The 18,284-nt window shown below is 58.9% G+C and overlaps 1 protein-coding gene across 2 annotated transcripts; it reads right to left on the reverse strand.

Moving 5' to 3' along the window:
• Window positions 1-143: 143 nt before the first annotated feature.
• ALDH3B1 (aldehyde dehydrogenase 3 family member B1) lies at window positions 144-17,463 on the reverse strand. 2 transcript variants are annotated; one of them, XM_031448177.2, is made up of 10 exons: window positions 17,329-17,463; window positions 11,824-11,986; window positions 8,793-8,903; window positions 8,559-8,679; window positions 8,230-8,315; window positions 7,777-7,858; window positions 6,079-6,465; window positions 5,201-5,367; window positions 2,565-2,664; window positions 144-846 (listed from the first exon to the last, which is right to left on the reverse strand). In XM_031448177.2, exons 2-10 carry the CDS (start codon window positions 11,983-11,985, stop codon window positions 656-658), a joined length of 1,407 nt encoding a protein of 468 aa, XP_031304037.2. In that variant the 5' UTR covers window position 11,986; window positions 17,329-17,463; the 3' UTR covers window positions 144-655. The 2 variants fall into 2 exon arrangements, with proteins under 2 accessions (XP_031304037.2, XP_010996412.3); XM_010998110.3 differs by lacking the exon at window positions 17,329-17,463 and adding an exon at window positions 16,228-16,386.
• Between the last annotated feature and the right edge of the window lie 821 nt (window positions 17,464-18,284).

An 18,284-nucleotide genomic window follows, 5' to 3' on the forward strand; every position in this document is an offset into this window, starting at 1 on the left:
TGTCCAGAGTTCCTAAGAGGACTGAGCTGAAGGGAAGGGAGATCCTACTGCAGGCATCTCATCACCTGACCTGGAGGGAGAGGAGGGAAGAAAGAAGGAGGCAGCCCCTCCCCACCCAAATGAGGAGACAGGACGCCTGGAGCTTGCAGTCAGCAATTAAGCTCTGAAATTTAATCCTGACAGTGATCCCAGAAGGTATTGTCAGTCACCTACTTCGGACAACCGCCAGAGAAACAGGGTTAGAGAGGGCAGGGACCACCCAGGTCACAGAGGTCCACAATGTGGCATGGACCAGATGCCAGGGCCCCTTCTGCACCCTCCACAGAAAGAGGGGTAGCTCAGAGGTGCTCACATCTGCCCTCCTCTCCCAGGACACGGTGGCCAGTGGGGGAGCGGGGTGGGGGGGGGCAGGTTATTGCTCTGTTTCCCGCACTTCCGCAACTCGGCCCATCCTAGCTGATGGGCAGCTGAGGGCCTGACAAGAGAAACCCCAGGAGGGAGGAGGGCAGGCACTGATCTGGGCTACAGCCCTGGCTGGTCTTTTCCTTCTGTGTCGTGGACCCCGGGCCAGGTCTTCACCAGGTGGCTGCGGCAGCGGAGAACGCATAGACGTGAGCTGGGAAGGACACTCGGTGCCCCAGCGCCTGAGGTGGGCTCAGAGCAGCGTGCAGCTGCACCCGCGGGCCTCCATGGCCAGGAGCAGCAGCCTCAGGTTGCGTGGAGAGTGGGGTGGGTAGCGGATGGCGTAGATCTTCTCCAGCCCAGGGCGGCGCAGCAAGCAGGCACGGTGGTGGGAGAAGGTGTCGAAAGAGAACTTGCCATGGTAGCTACCCATCCCACTGGCACCTGTACAGTGGCAGGGAACATGGCAGTCAGGTTCCCGGTGGCCAGCTGAGGGGCTGTCAGACAGACCTGAGCTCTGCCAGTCACACAGGATGGCCTGAGTGGGCTACTTTACCCACCAAACCTTGGTCTCCCCATCTGTCAAGTGGCCTAACCACGAGGTGCTGTGGGTAAAGGGCTTAGCCCCGAGTCTGGCACCGGCACCCACTCAAATAAATTTTGGGGATGCCAGGTGGTGGGCAAGATGGGTAGGCAGTGGTCAAGGGTGGATTTGGGGGTCGGGGAGGTTAGAGCTCAGTGGTGGAGTGTATGCTTAGCATGCACGAGGTCCTGGGTTCAATACCCAGTACCTCCGTTTGAAAACAAAAAAAGTGGATTCCGGGGCCACTGCTCAGGGTTGAATCCTAGCTCTGAAGTAGCTGTGTCACCTTAGGCAAGTGACTTCATCTTGGTCTCCTCTACGACATGGGGTGACAGTGGCACCCACCTCCTAGAGTTGTGGGGATTGGGCGAGTGTTCTGAGCCATGGATACAGTAAGTGCTGTGTTGTTAGGAGTATATAATGTCTCGGTGGGGAGGCCATCAAGGACCAGGCAGCTTCTGCACTGGGAATTCCAGGGGACCCAGCCTGGTGGAAGCAGGGGTAATCAGGGAGGGCTTCCTGGAGTGAGTGAGGCCTGAGGGATGTAGAGCTGACCAGATAAAGTGGATGTATGGGGAAAACTCAGAGAGCCTTGGAGGGGGTGATCTGTGTGTCAGGACCACGGAAGGCAGGGCTCAGTGTGGCAGGGGCAGCAGACAGGAAAGTGGGAAAGGAGGCTGGGGCAGGACTCCCAGCAGGAAGGGCTGACCTCAGGAGACTGAGTCAGGGGCCTGGCAGCTATGGGAGGTTTCTGTCAGGGGAGTAGCAGGATCAGATCTAGCCCCAGATAGACCCCCACACTACCCTGAGGAGGAGGGGCTGGGACTGGAGATGAGGCAACCAGATGGGCGGAGGAAGGGGGTTCCAGAACCGGGAACAGCAGCGATGCCCAGCCCTTGGGGCCTGCACTGCACCGGCATTGATGTCAGCCTGCCGTGCGCTCCTGTGGCCCTGGCTGCTTCCCAGGGGGCATCCAGGCCCAACGGAAGCTTGCTGGGACCTGCTAGTCACTTACTTTGGTGCCAAGTTTGGCAGGTGGTGGGACATCCAGTCTCAGGCCCTCTCATCCCCTGAGGAGGAGGAGCTGGGCTCAGAGAGGGGAGGTGGCTGCCCACATCACACAGCCATCGGGCTTGCTGGGACCAGCCTCAGAGGCCAGGACTTCGCAGCAGTAATGGGGCTGCTGGGGCCTAGGGGAGGGGGCATCTCTTCTGCCCAGGCCTCCGTCAACATCAGGGGAGCTGGCAGCAGTCCCCATCCCCATGGGGTGTGACATGCCAAGCATGGGACGGAGGGGACACAGGAGGGGTTAGAGGAGCAGCGTGTGGCTTCCTTGTGGAGGAAAGGGGACACGCAAGGCTGACAGGCCTGCTGTCGAGGAGAAAAGCCGTAGTGGCACAGTGGACAGTGATCACTTCACAGTGATGTTTTTAAAAACCTAAATTATGTATTGGTAGGTCCACCTACGTATGTAAACACAGAGACAGGTACGGAAGGTCCACTTCAGACCTGCAGAGAGGAGCAGGGTAGAGGAGCTGGGGTGCTATTCAGTCAGGTCACAGTGAGAGGCGGCACCTACCTACTCCTCCGAAAGGCAGGCTGCTGAGGGTCATGTGCATGAAGCCATCGTTTCCACAGAAGCCCCCGCTGCTGGTCTGTGCCAGGACCCGCTTGACCACCTGGGGGAGAAGCAGCAATGAAGCTTGTGGTAGAGCAGCACGAAGCCCACCAGCTGCCGGGTCCCCAGGGCTCTGCCTGGTGTCCCTCGGGACCCACTACAGGGTCTGAGGCCACCCCACTGTGTGAGCTGAAGGGGGTGATGGGACAGGTTGGGCATGGTTTTGTCGCAGCCTGCCACGCTCTCCCCACCCAAACATGTTTCTTGAGCATCTTGGGTGTGGCCCCGCACAGGGCTTCTGCGAACACAGACTCAGGCCTGAGGGAGAGGCGGGAAACCCAGCATCCTCCTGGGGACATGGAGAGTGCTGGGTGAGGTGTGTGTAGTCAGGGAGGTGTCCCAGGGGAGGGAGGTGATGTGTCTGCTGAGTCTCAGGTGGGAGGGCAGGAGGTGTTCAGGCAGAGTGATGGGCAGGTGGGGAGGCCGAGGGACAGGGAGACAGCCGGGGGCCCATGTGGTGTGCAGCACAGGAGGATGTTAAGATTTGTATTTTAGAAACATGAACTTGGCCCTTGCTTGACTTAATGAAGGCTCTTCCTCTTCAGTCTATAGGTGTATTTGAAGAATGAGAGGGAAAAAAAATTAGTAGACACTAAAGAGTCGTCTCCAAAACAAGGAGCACAAAACTTTGGCTGTAGTTAGTTACAAAGTGTGACCCTCAGGTTACAGCTCGGTCAGGGTTTGTCCACTAGTAGGTGGAGTGGACCCGCCACCAGCAGACTCAGAAATTCCTTTGAGACCAGCGGTAACGACAACAGAAGATGGAGTAGGAGGCATCAGTGCTTCGTGAGGAGTCAGGGCAGGTCATGTGAGATGAGACGTGTGTCTCAAGTGTCACTCTGTGTCCTGGGAACAGTGCTGGGCAGTCAAAAAGCTTGAAAGCCACTCTGCTGATGACCCCCTCCCCTTCCAAAACACCTGTGTAGCATTTTCTAAAGTTAACGTTATCCGGATAAACCAGGGCTCCTTGGAGGAATGGCTGATTCTAGGGTGAGGTAGGGAAAATCCCACATGAGCCCCAAGTAGCTTCCAGAAAGGAAGGCAGTGGTCAGAAGACAAAAGGTAGGAGGGTGTAACTCAGTGGTAGAGGGTGTGATTAGCAAGCACGAGGTCCTGGGTTCAATCCCCAGTACCTCCATTAAATAAATAAACCTAATTACCCTCCTTCAAATAGAATAATAATAATAAAAAATAAGACAAAAGGATGGGCAGGTATTGGGGACATAGCAGCTCCCATGCCCGAAGCTGGGACAACTTGACAAGGAAACAAATAAGGTGGTACCGGCTTGTAACCTGGAGGATATAGCAGATAGAGTCCATGCTGATATAAAGTAAATCAAGAGCCCTCCAGATTCCAGGTGATACATGTACATAGTCCCCCTTCAGCAGGAAGAGCTTAAGTACACCCCCTCCCATGAAAGTGGGCTGGACTTAGTGACTTCTTCCCAAGGAACAGAATAAGGAAAGGGGGAAATCGTCACTCCTTGATGGAGATGCATGCGAGACATCACCTTGGCTAGTGACGAAGGTCAACTTCATCAGTGATCTTGGGATCTCATGGACCCCTGATGTGTGGGCATAGACGGGCCCTCGGCCCTGTGCTGTGAGAGGAACAGCAGACCACTGAGCCCGGGGACATTCTGCAGCAGAGCTGGCCAGCACTCCTCAAACTGAGAGATCACCAGAAGACCAGAGAAACCATGACAACTAACTGCTTCGTGGGACTCTGGCTTGGATCCAGTGGCGGAAAGAAAAGCTGGCGAAATCCAGATCAAGTCTGGAGTGTGGTTAACAGTAATGTACCAATGTCAGTTTCCTAGTTTTGACCAACATAAAGGCCCCTAAGTGGGGGAAACGGGTATATGGGAACTCCCTGGACTATCTTTGCAACCTTTCTATAAATCTAAAATTATTCAGAAATAAAACATTTATTTAAAAACAGCATTGTCCAGGCTCTGAGGGATCTCGAGTGTGGGTGAGGGGGAGGGTGTCCTGAGCTGGGGACGCCTGCCAGTGCGCCTGCCTGTGAGTCTCCCAGGCTGCCCCCAAGGGGCTTGAGTAGGGCAGGGGCCCCCAGGGAGGGGTTGGGGACCAGGGCTCATTCTTGTGCCTGCATGTTCCAGTCATTCATTCTCCCCTAGTCATTGCGTCCCACCTGTGTGTGCCTTCCATGAGCCAGACACTGAAAGGGGACATTGCAGCACTAGGCCGAGACGATGAGGAAGAATGGAGACAGGGGCTGACATATGGGGGACGCTGGACCCCAGAGAAGACCTGGGGAGCTGCCCACTAAAGGCCCAGGAGAATGTGGCCTCAATTGGAGGGGAGGCCCTGCTGTTCCTAGGAGAAAGAAGAGGGACAGAGCCAGGAGTGCCACCTAGAACTCTGTGACTGCCCCCAAAGGACATGGACCCCCTATCCTCCTGCCAGGCCCTTTGGTCCACTCTGGCCCTGGAGGTCTTGAAGCCACCTTCCCCTCTGCTGACCTGACTCCACCATCCACTGCTGGCACCTGCCACCACCTCTGTCCAGCCCACCTGGTTGCTGTTGGAGAAGGCGTACAGGGCCAGGGGCTTCTCCCGACGGTTGATGAAGTCGATGGCCTCGTCCAGGCCCCTCACGTTCATGATGGGCAGGATGGGCCCGAAGATCTCCTCCTGCATCACTGGCTCTGTCTCCTGCACGTCTACCAGCACCGTGGGGGCTGCCCGGGCACAGGGGATGGCTCAGCCCCAGGGGTGGGGCTTCAGACAGGGCCCAGGGACCCAGGGCTCCAGGCTCGGGGATGTTCTAGGGAGGAGAGCCTCCCCACAGCCCTGAGAAGTGACCGTGAGGAGTTCCCCAGCCTGACCAGGGTCTGTGGGGCCCCAAGAACCACTCAGCCTCGGTCTTACAGTCAGAGGGTGACCAGATCTTGGATCCCTGGGGTCTGAGGTCCCAGGTCCCAGCCCGTCGGGCAGCAGCATCACCCTCTGAGCCGTTCGGCCCGGGAGGCTGGGGCTGCTTTGCTCACAGTGTAGAGGATGCTCAGCACAGGCTGTTGGAGTTCAGAACCGGGAATTGTGGGCTCACAGGACCGGGGTCATGGCCCCGTGGAGCAGCAGATCATGGGTGGAAGATTGGAATGTGAGCTCTCGGGAACTGGGAACCCTGGGGTCTGAGCTTGGAGAATCCAGAGCCTGGGCCAGAGGGTGGAGTCGGGTCACAGGCTCAGACCACAGCAACACGGAACACGAGTGTCATGGAATTGTGGCACCGGAGCCGTGGATCAGGCTGGGCTCCAGCAGTGGGGTCGAGGGAGCCTCAGGGCCCAAGGCTTCAGGTGGGGCCCAGACTCAAAGCCCGGCTGTGGCCTCCAGCGTGGAAGGGCCTGAGCTGGGGTGGAGGACACAGTGGCAGGGAGGGCGGGACTCACCGATGTAGCGCTCGCTCTCATCACTCTGGCCACCGATGGCCACGCGGCCACAGCTCAGCAGGCCCCGGAGCCGCTGGAAATGTTTGTGGTTGATGATGCGGCCCAGATCCGGGGAGCTCTGGGGGTCTTCGCCATAGAAACGGGTGATGGAGCTCTGCAGGGCGGGCAGCAGCCTCGCCTGCATTTCAGGGCTGCACAGGACGTAGTCGGGGGCTACGCAGGTCTGGCCAGTGTTGAAATAGCGGAACCAGGCCACGCGGTTGGCTACGGTCTGGGGGTCGCAGTTGTCGTCCACATAGCAGGGGTTCTTGCCCCCCAGCTCCAGCGTGATGGGCGTCAGGTGCTTGGCGGCAGCAGCCATGACGGTCTTGCCGACTTGAGGGCTCCCTGGGTGTGGAAGGAAACCAGAGTGGGCCTAGGTCACTTGAATCAGGGGGGATGGCCTCAGGGTTGGGGCTGGGGCCTCTCCAGGGGGGTTCACTCCCTGCCCACCAGGTGGGCGTCACCCTCACCTGGCCTCTCCTGGCTAATTGCTGCTGCACCAGGACCTTCCACGTGTCATCCCCCAAGACCAGCCCCACACAGAGAGGATCCCACGGAGCCCTGCACACAGCTGCAGGCCAGGCCCCGGCTCCCTCTCCTGACCGCCTGGCTGGAGACCCAGGAGCCCCAGCCTCCTACCCTGTCTTCCGGCTTCTAATCAGGGCTCAGGCCTGCAGGCGACTCTTTCTAACATGCCCCTCAGTACTCCTCCCCTCCACTCGCCTCTGATGGCGACTCCTATCGCCCAAGGCCAGAGTCCCTCTCTGGCTGGGTCACATTTGGATCTCTCTTGCTGACATAATCTTGCAGCCCTGCCACCTGCTGAGGACCCTGCCCCTCTGATCCTACAGTCGCCTTCCCTGCTGGCCAAGGTGGCGGCCAGCAGGCCTTGTGCTGGGTTCACGGCAGGGTCTGGGGAGGAGAAAGGCAGAGATGGCATGTCCCCTGCTCTGACGTGGACGAGGTGTGCCACGCAGGAGACAGGTCAACAGAAGGGCTTAGCGCTGCTGTTTGCCGTCTCTGCTCCTCTCCCCTCGAGGGCCTGGCCAGGTAGAGTGGCCGTCTGCCTCCTCCACCCTTTCATCTCCTCTGGAAACTCCATCCTGGTCACTTAAAGCTAGGTGGTGTCTGGGCCACATGGGCACATGCCAGGGTGATGGCAGGTGACCTCTGAGACCCCTTCTGACCAAGGGCCTGGGAGCGAAATCCAGCCTGCCCCAATCCTGGCTAAAGGGGTGGGCACTACGTCTCTGTCACTTGAGCTTCCAAACTCCCATCTGTGCAGCCTTCCGGAAGGGCTGTGGGATTGTGTATAGGGTTGTGGGGCAGTGGGGTGGCGAATGAGGTCCTGGCACAGTGTGGACTCAGCAAGGGCAGATGCTATGACATGTGAGATTGTGATTGGTGGGATGGAACCTAGCCTTCCCGAGGGTCCCCAGGGAACCGGGGCTGCTACCCAGGCTGCTTGAGAAGAGTGGAGGGTGCTGGCCCTGGGTCCTGAGAGCACTGCCTGGTGTCCCCCTTGGCTGGCTGGCTGGCTGGTGGCCTTTCTCAGAGTTGGGGACAAGACCCCTGAAGGTGGGGCTTGGCTCAGGCCTCTCACCCCTCGCATCCCACATGCCCCCCAAAACCAGTCACCCGCAGCCGGCTCCTCACCTGTGAAGAAGATGTAGTCGAACTTGTGCTCCAGCAGCTGCCCCATCTCCTGGGGCCCGCCCAGCACCACGGCAAAGCAGCTCTGCAAGGTAGATGGCAGGGGAGGGCTCCCTCTGGACCCCAGCCTGAGAACCCAGCGTGTGGCCTGCCTGCCTGTCTGCCTGCCAGGCCTCCAGGTTGTATGGGCAGAGGTGGGGAATGGGGTTGGGTTTGGGGCTGAGTTCAGGGCTGGGCCTGGAGGGCTGGCCAGAGACAGACAGGGGCCCCCTGGGAACAGGCTCCACTCCTCTGTTTTACTCAGAGGGAAACAGGCTGAGAGGGGCGGTGACCTGGCCAAGGCCACACAACCCAGAGGAGGCAGGACTGAGGTTGGAACTCAGGTCCTGCTCGAAGGACCATGCGAAGGGCTGCCTGGCCCAGGGGGCCTGCCTGGCCCTGCCTGGCCCTGCTCACCTGGTCCAGGTATCGGGGCAGCACCTCGGCCAGGACCTTCTCCGTGCTCTTGCTGACTTCCGAGGGCTTCAGCACCACGCAGTTCCCTGCAGGACCAGGTGGGGCGAGAGCTGGGACAGGTGTAGCTAGTACCATCTCCACCCAGTCCTCACACCTGCAGAGCAGGTGCTAGCCTCACTCCACCTTCAGGCCCCAAGGCCACACAGCCCAGGGGCAGTGGGCCAGATGGGAGCCAGGCCTTCTCACCCGTGCTCCCTGGCTCTGGGCGGCTGTGAGCCCTCGAGGCTAGGGGGACAGGCAGGGGTGGAAAGGTGGAGGCTCCCTCTCACCTGCGGCGAGGGCGCCCACCAGCGGCACCAGGATCAGGTTCACGGGGTAGTTCCAGGGGGCGACAATGAGCACCAGGCCAAAGGGCTCCTTTCGGATGAAGGCCGAGTCCAGCTGCGTGGCCTGGGCCGGGGCCAGTGCGGTGGTGAACGGTGAGGTGACAAGACCCCCAGCCACTCAGCGCCACCCGCCACCCAGAGAGGCTGCCTGCTGCCCTGAGCCCCAGGCCTGCTCACCAGGTTCTTGGACACTTTCTCATCCTTCATCCAGGCCCGCAGGTTCCTAAGGGCCGAGTCAATCTCGCTCTGGCTGATGCTGATCTCAGATACCTCAGACTCGAAGACTGACTGCAGGGGAGGCGGACGGGCAGGGCAGGGCTCAGAGACCCAGGCTCAGCACATGGCAGAGCCCTGGGGAAAGCATAGCCTCCTCCAGGCAAGGCCTGTCTTATTCACTCATTCATTCACTCCACGTTTACTGAGTGCTTCCAGTGCGCAGGTGCCATTCTTGGGCTGGGACAGAAAATCTGCCCCGTGGAGCTGATGTAGGGGGGACAGTTAACATGATAGTGAGAACACTGACTACTGGATTGGGACGTGACGAGTGCAGTGGGAAGATGAAACAGACTAAGGGGAATAGAGACTGCTGGAGTATGTGTGTGCATGTGTGTGAGCACACGTGTGTATGCATGTGTGCACATATGTGTGTCTTTGCTCCATTTTATACAAGATGGTCAGTGCCAGCATCTGGGATGGGGTGACATTTGAGCAGTGAAGAAACAGAGGGAGAGAGCCCGTGGATACTTGGAGGCAGAATATTCAGGGCAGATGGAATGGCATGTGCAAAGGCCCTGAGGTGGATGCAGGCTTGCTATGTTCCTGATTAACACAGAGAAGAGTGGGTGAAGTGATGAGGCCCAGCAGCCAGGGTGAGGACTGTTGAGCAGAGCAGGGACAGGATCTAACTTAAGTTTTAACAGGACTGTCTGTGTGGCCTTCTGTGGCCTGCTGTGTGGCTATCAGTCTGTTGGGGACACTGAGGACAGGTGTCACTGGGTAAATGCCATCAATTCCCATAGCCTTGGGAACCAGGGCAGATTTCAAGGGCAGGAATGAGAAAGAGGCAAAAATCAATAGGGACATTGTCCTGATCTCTGACGGCCTGACCAGCATGCTGGCCCCGCCCCCACGCCCCCACGAGGGAGGAGAGACCCAGCCTGTGAACTGCAGGCAGCTGGAGGCCCATGGCCTGAGACACCAGGGCCAGGCTGTCCTGATGCCTGAGACCCAGTCATTATAGTGCAAGCTCTTCCTGCTAGAGGAGAGGACGATGGGCCCAGGGTTGCCCAAGCTGAGCCCTGGCTGGGGAGGGCCTGGGGACCTTGGGGGAAGAAGCCACAGCCACTAGCGCCTCTAGGAGCTGAGCCTGCTCCGGGCTTGCCTTCTACTGTGCCTGTGTCCACAGCCTACACTCCTGCCCAGCCAGGTCTCCTGTGACCTGAGTGAGGTTTAGGCCTGGTTAAGGGACGATCTGGACCCCACTGAATGCCATGAGTTTAGAAGAGTAGGCTGTTTTGAGCCAGGGCTGTGTACCCAGAGACAAGAATGTGCCCTCTCTGAGACTCCTCTGGGGGTGACTGGGTGTGACCACTGCCACCTGGAAGGGCTGGTGGGGGTTAAGTGACAGGGCTCTTGCCTGTCAGGCAGGGCAGTTGCTGAGACCAGAGGGAGGGACCAGAGCAGAGAGAGGGACTGGATTGGATTTTCTGGGCTGCTGCTCCCTTTGTGGGGCCCAGCCTCCTGGCTCTTTGAGGGTTGGGAGGCAGGAGGTGGAACCTGAGCCGGAGGGAGAAAATGGACCAGATAAACAGTGGGGTCAGATGTCATAGAGGCCAGCAAACCAGGCCAGCTGCTGGGTGGGACAGAGGCTCACTGGGGGTGCCAGTCCCCAGGGAGCCCAACGAGAGCAGGGGTAGGGGGTGTGAGCCTCCTTTGTCCTGGACCAAGCCCAGTGAATGGGCACTCCCCACAGGGAGGCAAATCCAGGCCCCTTAGGTGCGGGAGAGCCAGGGAGCGTATGGTCTGGCATCCTGGTTTCATAAAGGGACAACAGATGATTCCAGGAACGGCTGATGAGGGAGGCTGGTCTCCCCTGGAGCTACAGTCCTGGAGCATGGTGGTAAATTGAAGGTTTGAGGATGCTGAGAAAGGGAGTAGGTGTCAGTAGGAGACCATGTCCTCAGGACAAGTCCTTGTAGGCAGCTTTTGCTGTCCCCATAGAATGGGGTTCCCTGATCCGTGACCCCAGAGGCCATGAGACACTAATCTCAAAGTCCATGACTGCTCTCGGGACAGGTGGACACTTGTAGGGGACCTGCAAATCAGATGGATGCCAAAGTGGTTGCAGAGGGACTCCCAGGCCTGCCAGCGCCAGCAGCTCTGTCAGGACCTGGGTGGAGCAAGCAGGCCCACTGGAAGGGCAGGGGAAAGAAGTGTATTTCTTGGGGTCCTGCCATAGCTGCTGCTGGAAATGGGAGGGGCTGAGCCCCCAGGCCTCCAGGGTTTGGACAGAGGCCATGATGCCCACAGTACCTAGTAAAGCGGAAGTCCTCCACACACATGAAACCCTAGTGGTGTGCTTCGCCTCCCTGGACCACAACTTTTGTTTATCTCTGCCTCCTCAACTCCCCTCCAGCCACACTGGCCTCCTTGCTGCTCCTCAAGCACAAACATGCCAAGCACCTCCTGCCTCTGGGCCTTCGCACATTCTGTGCCTGCTGCCATTTTCCCCATTGTCTCCTTTGCCCTCCTTCTTCATGTCTCTGCTCAAATGCCAGCATCTCAAAGAAACTTTTCCTGACCCCCACACATAAAGCACCCTGATCCTGGCCCTCTCTCACCACCTCACACCAGGAGTGTCTCTCCACAGCATTTATTACCACCCAACATGCTCTGTAATTATATATTTACCGTCGAATTGTGCCTCTCCCCAGAAGGCTAGCTCCCTGGGCACAGAGACTTTGATTTGTTGTATCCCAGAACCTAGAATAGTACTTAGCCCATAATAGGTGCTCAAAAAATAGTTGTGGAATGAATGAGGAAATGCGTGAATGGGTGAAAGCAGAAGAGTGGGTTATGGCGCAGGAAAGGACGTGGGTTTGATGGACTTCAGTTCCCCTCCATGGAGGATGTAGCTGACCCCATCTCCCCTGTCCCAGCCTCCCCACCTCTGCCCTCCTCCTCCCACCCTGCCTGCCTCCCCACCCACCTTGTGCAGGTCCTGCGCCAGTGCCTCCTGCAGAAGCTGCTTGTTCTCTCGCAGGAAGCGGCCCAGGCCCTTCAGCTGGGCAGCCCGGAACTCGGCCGGCCGCGTCCGCCCCGAGCCAAAGGCTTCCCGCAGCCGCTGCAGTGTGTCTGTGAAGGGGTCCATCCTGCAGGGCGGGAGAAGGGTGGGCTGGGATGCCCCCAGCTCCATGGCCCCCCCCCCACCCCTGCCTGCACCCGTGTGGGCCCACAGACACCCCCACAGGGACTCACATGTAACCTCAGGGACCAGGGCTGCCCCACCCAGACACACACACACATGGGACACACTTAGATGCCCACTGACAGACCTACAGACCACTCTTCTTAGCCAGTGGGCAGGAGGGCCCTGGACCCCAAGGCAGCCACGGGACTGGGTATGGGCTTAGGGACAGCTACTCCATGGCCCCTGAGAGTGGGTAGGCAGCCAGGCGGTCACACTTTTACCGGCCACACAGAAATTAGCCCTAAGCCATGGCCCCCACCCTACTCCAATGCCCCTCCTGGAGACAGACAGCCCTTCCCCGGGCAGGCCTGAGCGGAGTGACCAGGGGGAGTTCGACAAGTGGAGGGACAGTCCCCCAGCCACCACGGCAGCCACCGCTTTGGGGCATTCCAGACACAGAATGCTCTGTCTCCCAGGGCCCTGAGCCTGGGGCCCTGCACAGGAAGGCCAGGCTGGTGGTGGTGGTTCAGAGGGCTTTCCCTGTGCCCCAGCTCCCCAGAAAGACAGGGAAAGAAGAACGCCAGCCTCCCAGAGGCCCTGCTGCCCGCCCCAGCCCCACCGGCCACAGCGTTGGAGAAGCAGGGAACGGTTGTGGGTGAGGGGTGGAGGGGGCAGTCAGACCTCCACACTGTCAGAATCCAGGGCTGGCAGGCAGGATAGAGGCCCTGATGTTCCCCCGGGCCCCTGCCTGTTTACTTGAAGCTCATCAGAGGCTGCACTCTGACAAACTCACTCCTTGGCCTGGTGCCAAGGACCCATGGAGACCCTTCCCTCCTCCTCTGACTCCTTCCCTTCAGGTCTCTCCTTGGCTGATGCCTCCTTCAGGCAGCCCACCCTGATTACTCCCTCACACATTCTCACAGGGGCCCCTTGGCTCTGCTCCCCATCGTACTGTGTCATATCTTGTGATAAATACTGGGTTTCACTTTGTCCACCTCCCTGGCCTTGTCCTTCTCTTTCCTCTCCCACTAGACTGGGGAGTAGGGTCCCTCTTTGCCTACTTAACTCATAATTTGGGTCTTAGTGCACTGATCTTCTCATCCGTTAGGGTCGCTCTTCCACCTACCAGCTGATAGAATGTTTATCGAGAATGAGACCATGGTGGGAGTTGGGGCTTGGGTATAGCTCAGTGGTAGAGTGTGTGCTTAGCATGCACGATGGTCCTAGGTTCAATCCTCAGTACTTCAATTAAAAAACCTTTTTTTTCAAGAAAAACATATAAATAAAAAATTTTTTAAAAAGCATGAGACCATGCCACCCAGTTCTGAGCCCAGGGCTGGGCATCAGTGCACCTAAGACAGCCAGCTACTGTTAAATGGCTACTGCCGCCATGGCCCTGAGATCTCTGGAGGGCTCCACGGCACTGAGGGCCAAGCTGCTCCAGCCAACAGGATGGCCCAGGCTGATGGGCTCTCTGTGCCGAGAGCCTGGCTGGAACCCTGCACCGTCCCCATAAGCATGATGGGGGCCAAGCTGATCCCACAGACCTCCTGCTCTGATCAGGAGAAACTGGGCAGTTGTCTTGGGCACAGGGCGGACATCATGTCCCCCAGACAGGGTGACAGTGTAGCCAAAGGAGGACATTGTCAAAGCCCCTTGCAGCCCCAGGCTCGACCCCCGCTCTGGGGAGGAAGGATGCTGGCCAGTGTTGAGACGCAGGAGCCGAGAGCCCTGCCTGCTTCTAGAGCCACCATCTGAGCTTGACCCTCTTCTCTGCCTCTTCTGACTGTGTGGCCTTGGGCAGGTTATTCACCTTCTCTCTGCTCAGCTTCCTTGCCTGGAAAGTGGCGATGCTAGTAGCACTTGGTGTCGTTCCAAGGATTAAATGACATGGTACTGCGTGACGCATTAGCCATTGTACACACAGTAAGAGCTCAGTAACGGTCAGCTGTGGTTATTTTTACCAAGTACTCAACAAATATTTATCCCTCTTCCCTCCCTCAGTCCCCTCTCCCCTCCAGACCTCTGCTGTTGGGTGCTGAGGGCAAACAACACCGCCCCCTCCCGCCTCCCCAAGGTTCTTTGCACTTTCTGAACAGTCTCTGCGGAACCCACAAAAATGTAAGGCATGTAACTTGAATGGTGCACTTCTGGGCACAGTGAGGGGTGAGGAGCTCTGCGGGGGTGGAGTTCTGGTTGGAATATTCCAGCAGCCTCTCCTGGCAACACTGAGGCCAAATCACACAATATCGCCCCATGCAGTGTGGTCACTCTAGACCAAGGCCCCAAGGGATACCCGCTGGGGGTCAGGGAGCTGGACTCTACCCAAGTAAGCAGAGGAGCCAAGGTGGCCTTCCGCTGGGGGGTCCGGAGGGGCCCTGGGCCTGTGAACTCAAGGGAGCTGGGCAGCCACTGTGGACACACAGATGAGGGGGTTCCTGTGTCGGGTTGGTCTGGGGGTCCTGCGTCCACCTCCCCGGGAGCCGCTAAGTCACTTGACGTGACAAGGGAGGGGCCTGTTTCCCCTGGCCCCTAGGACCGGCCACCTTCCCTCAAGGCCATGAGCCTGGGGATTCTCTAATACGAATAATGAAGATGATGATGGCCAGTGTGCTGTGCCGGGCACCGTGCCAGCCGGGACTGATGCGGATGCATGGAAGGCAGCCAGGCCCGGGTCGTGTGGAACAGAGGAGAGTGACACACGGGATGGGCACTTGGGTCCGCTGGCTCCAAAGCATCATCAGGAATCAGCTGCTGTCTGAGCCCCCGCCCTCTGCACCCTGGCCGGTCCTGCTGACGAGCTACCTGATGATACAGGCCCCAGCTCTTCTCCCACCCCCAACCTCTGCTCACTCTCTCATTCTTTCTGCCTCGGTTTCCCCACCTGTACCACCCACCTTCTAAGAGCACGCAACCAGTATGATGTGTGGGGGGCCCAAAGACCTAGGTCTGAATCCCAACAGCTCTGCTTATTAGCTGGGAGACCGTGGGCAGGTTGCTTGGCCTCTCTGTGGCTCACTTTTCCCATCTGTGAAATGGGGGTGGTATCTGGAGCTACCCTGTCGTGCTGTGGGGAGAACTCAGGTGTCCAATGCTTGGCGCAAGGCCGAGACCTATGAGGGCTCAGTGACGCGGGCTCCGAACCAGTTATTCAGACAAGACTGTGAAGGACGGCTGTGCCAGGGGGTTCTCGGGGAGGAGATGCTGGGGTGGGAGCCCCGGGAGACCTTTGCCCAATGTGGACACCAGGGAGGCGGAGACATCACCTTGCGACCCAGGTAGGGGCAGGGATGCAGAGCTGGCAAAAGTAACAGAGGTGAACATGGTGGTCTGAGGGCCCAGGGGCCCTGCATCAGGTCGTCAGGAGATGGAGGTCATAGGGCCACATCGAAGGCCCCACAGGTCCCAATATCTTAGGGTCTCTAATCTGACCTCCCCACTCTGCCCTCCCCACCACCGTGTAGCCTTGCTCTGGACTTCCACAAGGTCTCCCCAACTCCCAGCAGCAGCTCCCTCTCTTCCATGGGGGTTGTGGGGAGCTGGGGACCAACCCTTGGCCTGTGAACTGAGCCAACCACATGGAAAGTCTGTGTCACTGGCTCCCTGATGCCAGCAAAGTACCTCTGATATCAGTTCCTCCATGAGGCAGGGCGGGTCTGGCTAGTCCCTCCTTCCTGGACCCTGGCAGAGTCCACGACCAAGAACACAGTCGCTTGGAATCACCTGCTGTGTACTCACGCACCAGCAGTGGGCATGTGTGGTGGGTCCCCAGGAAATAAGTGGTCCTACTAGGGGATTCTTGACAGCCCCCACCGCCAGGGATGAGGGTGCCTTCCCTCCTGGGCCGGCTGGGCCCTCAGCTGGAGCCCGTGGCTCCCGTAAAGGATGTACAGTAACCTCAGGGAGAGGAGGGACGACAACCCAGCTCAGATGAAATAAGGGTGCTGGCTGGCCACAGGGACCCCCAGGCCTCTCCTTGGCCCATCCCTCTTCTGCTTTCTTAGCTTGGGGCAAAGAAAAGTCCCTTCTTCCTTCCCCTTTCTCCCCAGGCGGGCAGAGAAGCTCCTTGAAGACAAAGCTACTCTCTGCGCGTGGCCACGAGTGGCCAGGCCTGCCTGGACTGACGACAGCATGGAGTCCCCGAGCCAACCCCTGGCCCTGACTGCTCCCTGCTCCATCCCCAGCTTCTGCAGAGCACCGTACCTGAGACCCTGCCAAGATGCCCTTCCTCCTGGTCGTCCCTGCTCTGCCCGGCCTCGCTGCCGCCCTTCTTAATGAAACATCCAAGACCGGGCCGGCCCCTGGGTGGGGCTTCCTTGGCCTGGTGCCAGACTTTGACTCTGGGCTGGCGGGAGGCTGGGATCTCACTGCCACTTCCCTCAGGGGCCTCTAGAGCCTTTCCTGGACCACAGAGAGAGAGCCAGCACCAGGCCAGGGCCACACAGTGCGTCTCCAGGGAGCTCTGAGCTGAGAGGGGTCCATCCTGAGGCCTGATGGGAAGGGGCCCAGGCCCAGCTGGAGGAGCTGGAGAGCCCAGGGCAGTGGCCTGGGGAGATGGGGTGGGGTGTGGGGAGTGGCCTGGAGTAGCATGAAAAGCCTGACCCCCTCCCTCCCTCAGCCCCTCTGAGCCTCAGTTTCCCATCTGCAAGATGAAAAAGTCATATCTAAAGACCGCTGGAGTCCAGAAGTACAATCTCAGGGCCCAGGCCCACTGCAGGCTTCATTTCCCTGCCCCCTGCATGTCCGTGTCCATCAACCCCGCCCCATCCAGCACCCCACTCACAGCGCCTGTCATCCCTGCAACCTGGCATTTTACAATGAGGAAACAGAAGTCCAGAGAGGGGACAGGACCTGACCACACATGGCATGAGTGGCAAGCTGGGACCCACCCCAGAAGGTTGTCACTCCAGAACAGGGGCTGTGTCCATCCCCAGATGTCACCTCTCACCTCCTGGGGAAGGATGCCACCCTCTGCCTTCTAGGACAGCCAACGTGATAAGTGTCCTGTGTTCCTGCTCCTCTACCTCACCCCAGCCCCCATCCTGGGCACACCTGTCAGAGCAGCACAAAGGGGGATGATCCCAGGGCAATGTCTGGTGTCACACAAGCAGACGATTAGGTTACAGGTGTGGGGACAGGAATATCCTTTGTGCCATTGCTCCACGCCTGTTGCCCTGGGCCTGCTGCTGTTCCCCCCATCTTGGTGCCCTGTCTGCCCGGGATCCCGGCCTAGGGCCTCTGAGCCGACTGGGCACCTGGGAGATGCTGCTCACCGCCCTCGCCCTCCCCGCTGCCCCTGCCTACCTGGGAGGGCAGGGGAGGTCTCCTGGCCCACACCCGCTCTGGTAGCCCCTGGAGGCTTCAGCCAGTTGGGGCAGGGGTAAGAGGCTGCAGAGGCCCCCGTCCTCTCTGTGGGATGGAGCCCCCAGCCGCTGCCTGTCACGTGGCTCAGCATGTGACAGCCCTGCCCTGCTGTCTGGAGCTGAGCCAGGCAGAGGCAGAGCCAGCTTCAGGCGGGGCCGGGCTGGAGCTGAGCCTGGCAGCCGTCAACCAGGCACCAGGCCCAGAGAGGGGCAGCCACTGATCTAAGGCCACACAGCAAATCAGGGACCCACCTAAGGAGGTACTAGTGGTTGGGAGGGGTACTGCAGGATCCTGAGGGGCCCCTCCCTGGCTGGGAAATCCTCTGAGCTTGTCATGAATTCAGGAATAGCCTGGGAAGTCCCCAAAGAGGACCGTCCTGACCCAGGGGTCCTAACCCTGGGGGGCACTGGCCCTTGGGGAAGAACAGGGGCAGCCTCTCCCCTCTCTGGGTTGGATGCTCCTTGTTGATCTTCCAAGCTACAGGGGCTCAGTGGGGCCTGGGAAGTTACATCCTTGTCCCAGAGAGCTGGGGATGGATGGAGGATGTTGGGAGGGTACCACCAGGAGTCACTCTTAGAGCCAGCTCTGGGGACCCCCCGACAGCTGGTGATGATCATCATCCCCTTTGTTTTTAGTTTTGTTACTTAGTAGTGCTGGGGATTGAACCCAGGAACACATGCATGCTAGGCATGCACTCTACCACAGAGCTGTACCCTCCTCTTCCTTGGTTTTTAGCTTTAAAAAGTGTAAATACTGGCCTCAATGCCAGGGAATTGGTGTTCGATGAATGAACAGTGGCCCCTGTGTGCTATTTGGTATATAACGCAGGGGTGACACCTCACAAGACCCCGGAGCTGTTTCAGGGTGTTCAAATCAGAAGCAGTATGTATCTCTCC

The sequence above is a fragment of the Camelus dromedarius genome, chromosome 12 (genome assembly GCF_036321535.1).
Source record: "Camelus dromedarius isolate mCamDro1 chromosome 12, mCamDro1.pat, whole genome shotgun sequence".
NCBI classification, from domain to species: domain Eukaryota; kingdom Metazoa; phylum Chordata; class Mammalia; order Artiodactyla; family Camelidae; genus Camelus; species Camelus dromedarius.

Coding starts and splice junctions, on each gene's coding strand:
- ALDH3B1 (XM_031448177.2), bottom strand. CDS start 11,985: ATGGACCCCTTCACAGACACACTGCAGCGGCTGCGGGAAGCCTTTGGC. Junction 8,904..11,823: donor TGGCGCAGGACCTGCACAAG/GTGGGTGGGGAG, acceptor CCTCCCCTGCAG/TCAGTCTTCGAGTCTGAGGT. Junction 7,859..8,229: donor TGCCCCGATACCTGGACCAG/GTGAGCAGGGCC, acceptor TCTACCTTGCAG/AGCTGCTTTGCCGTGGTGCT.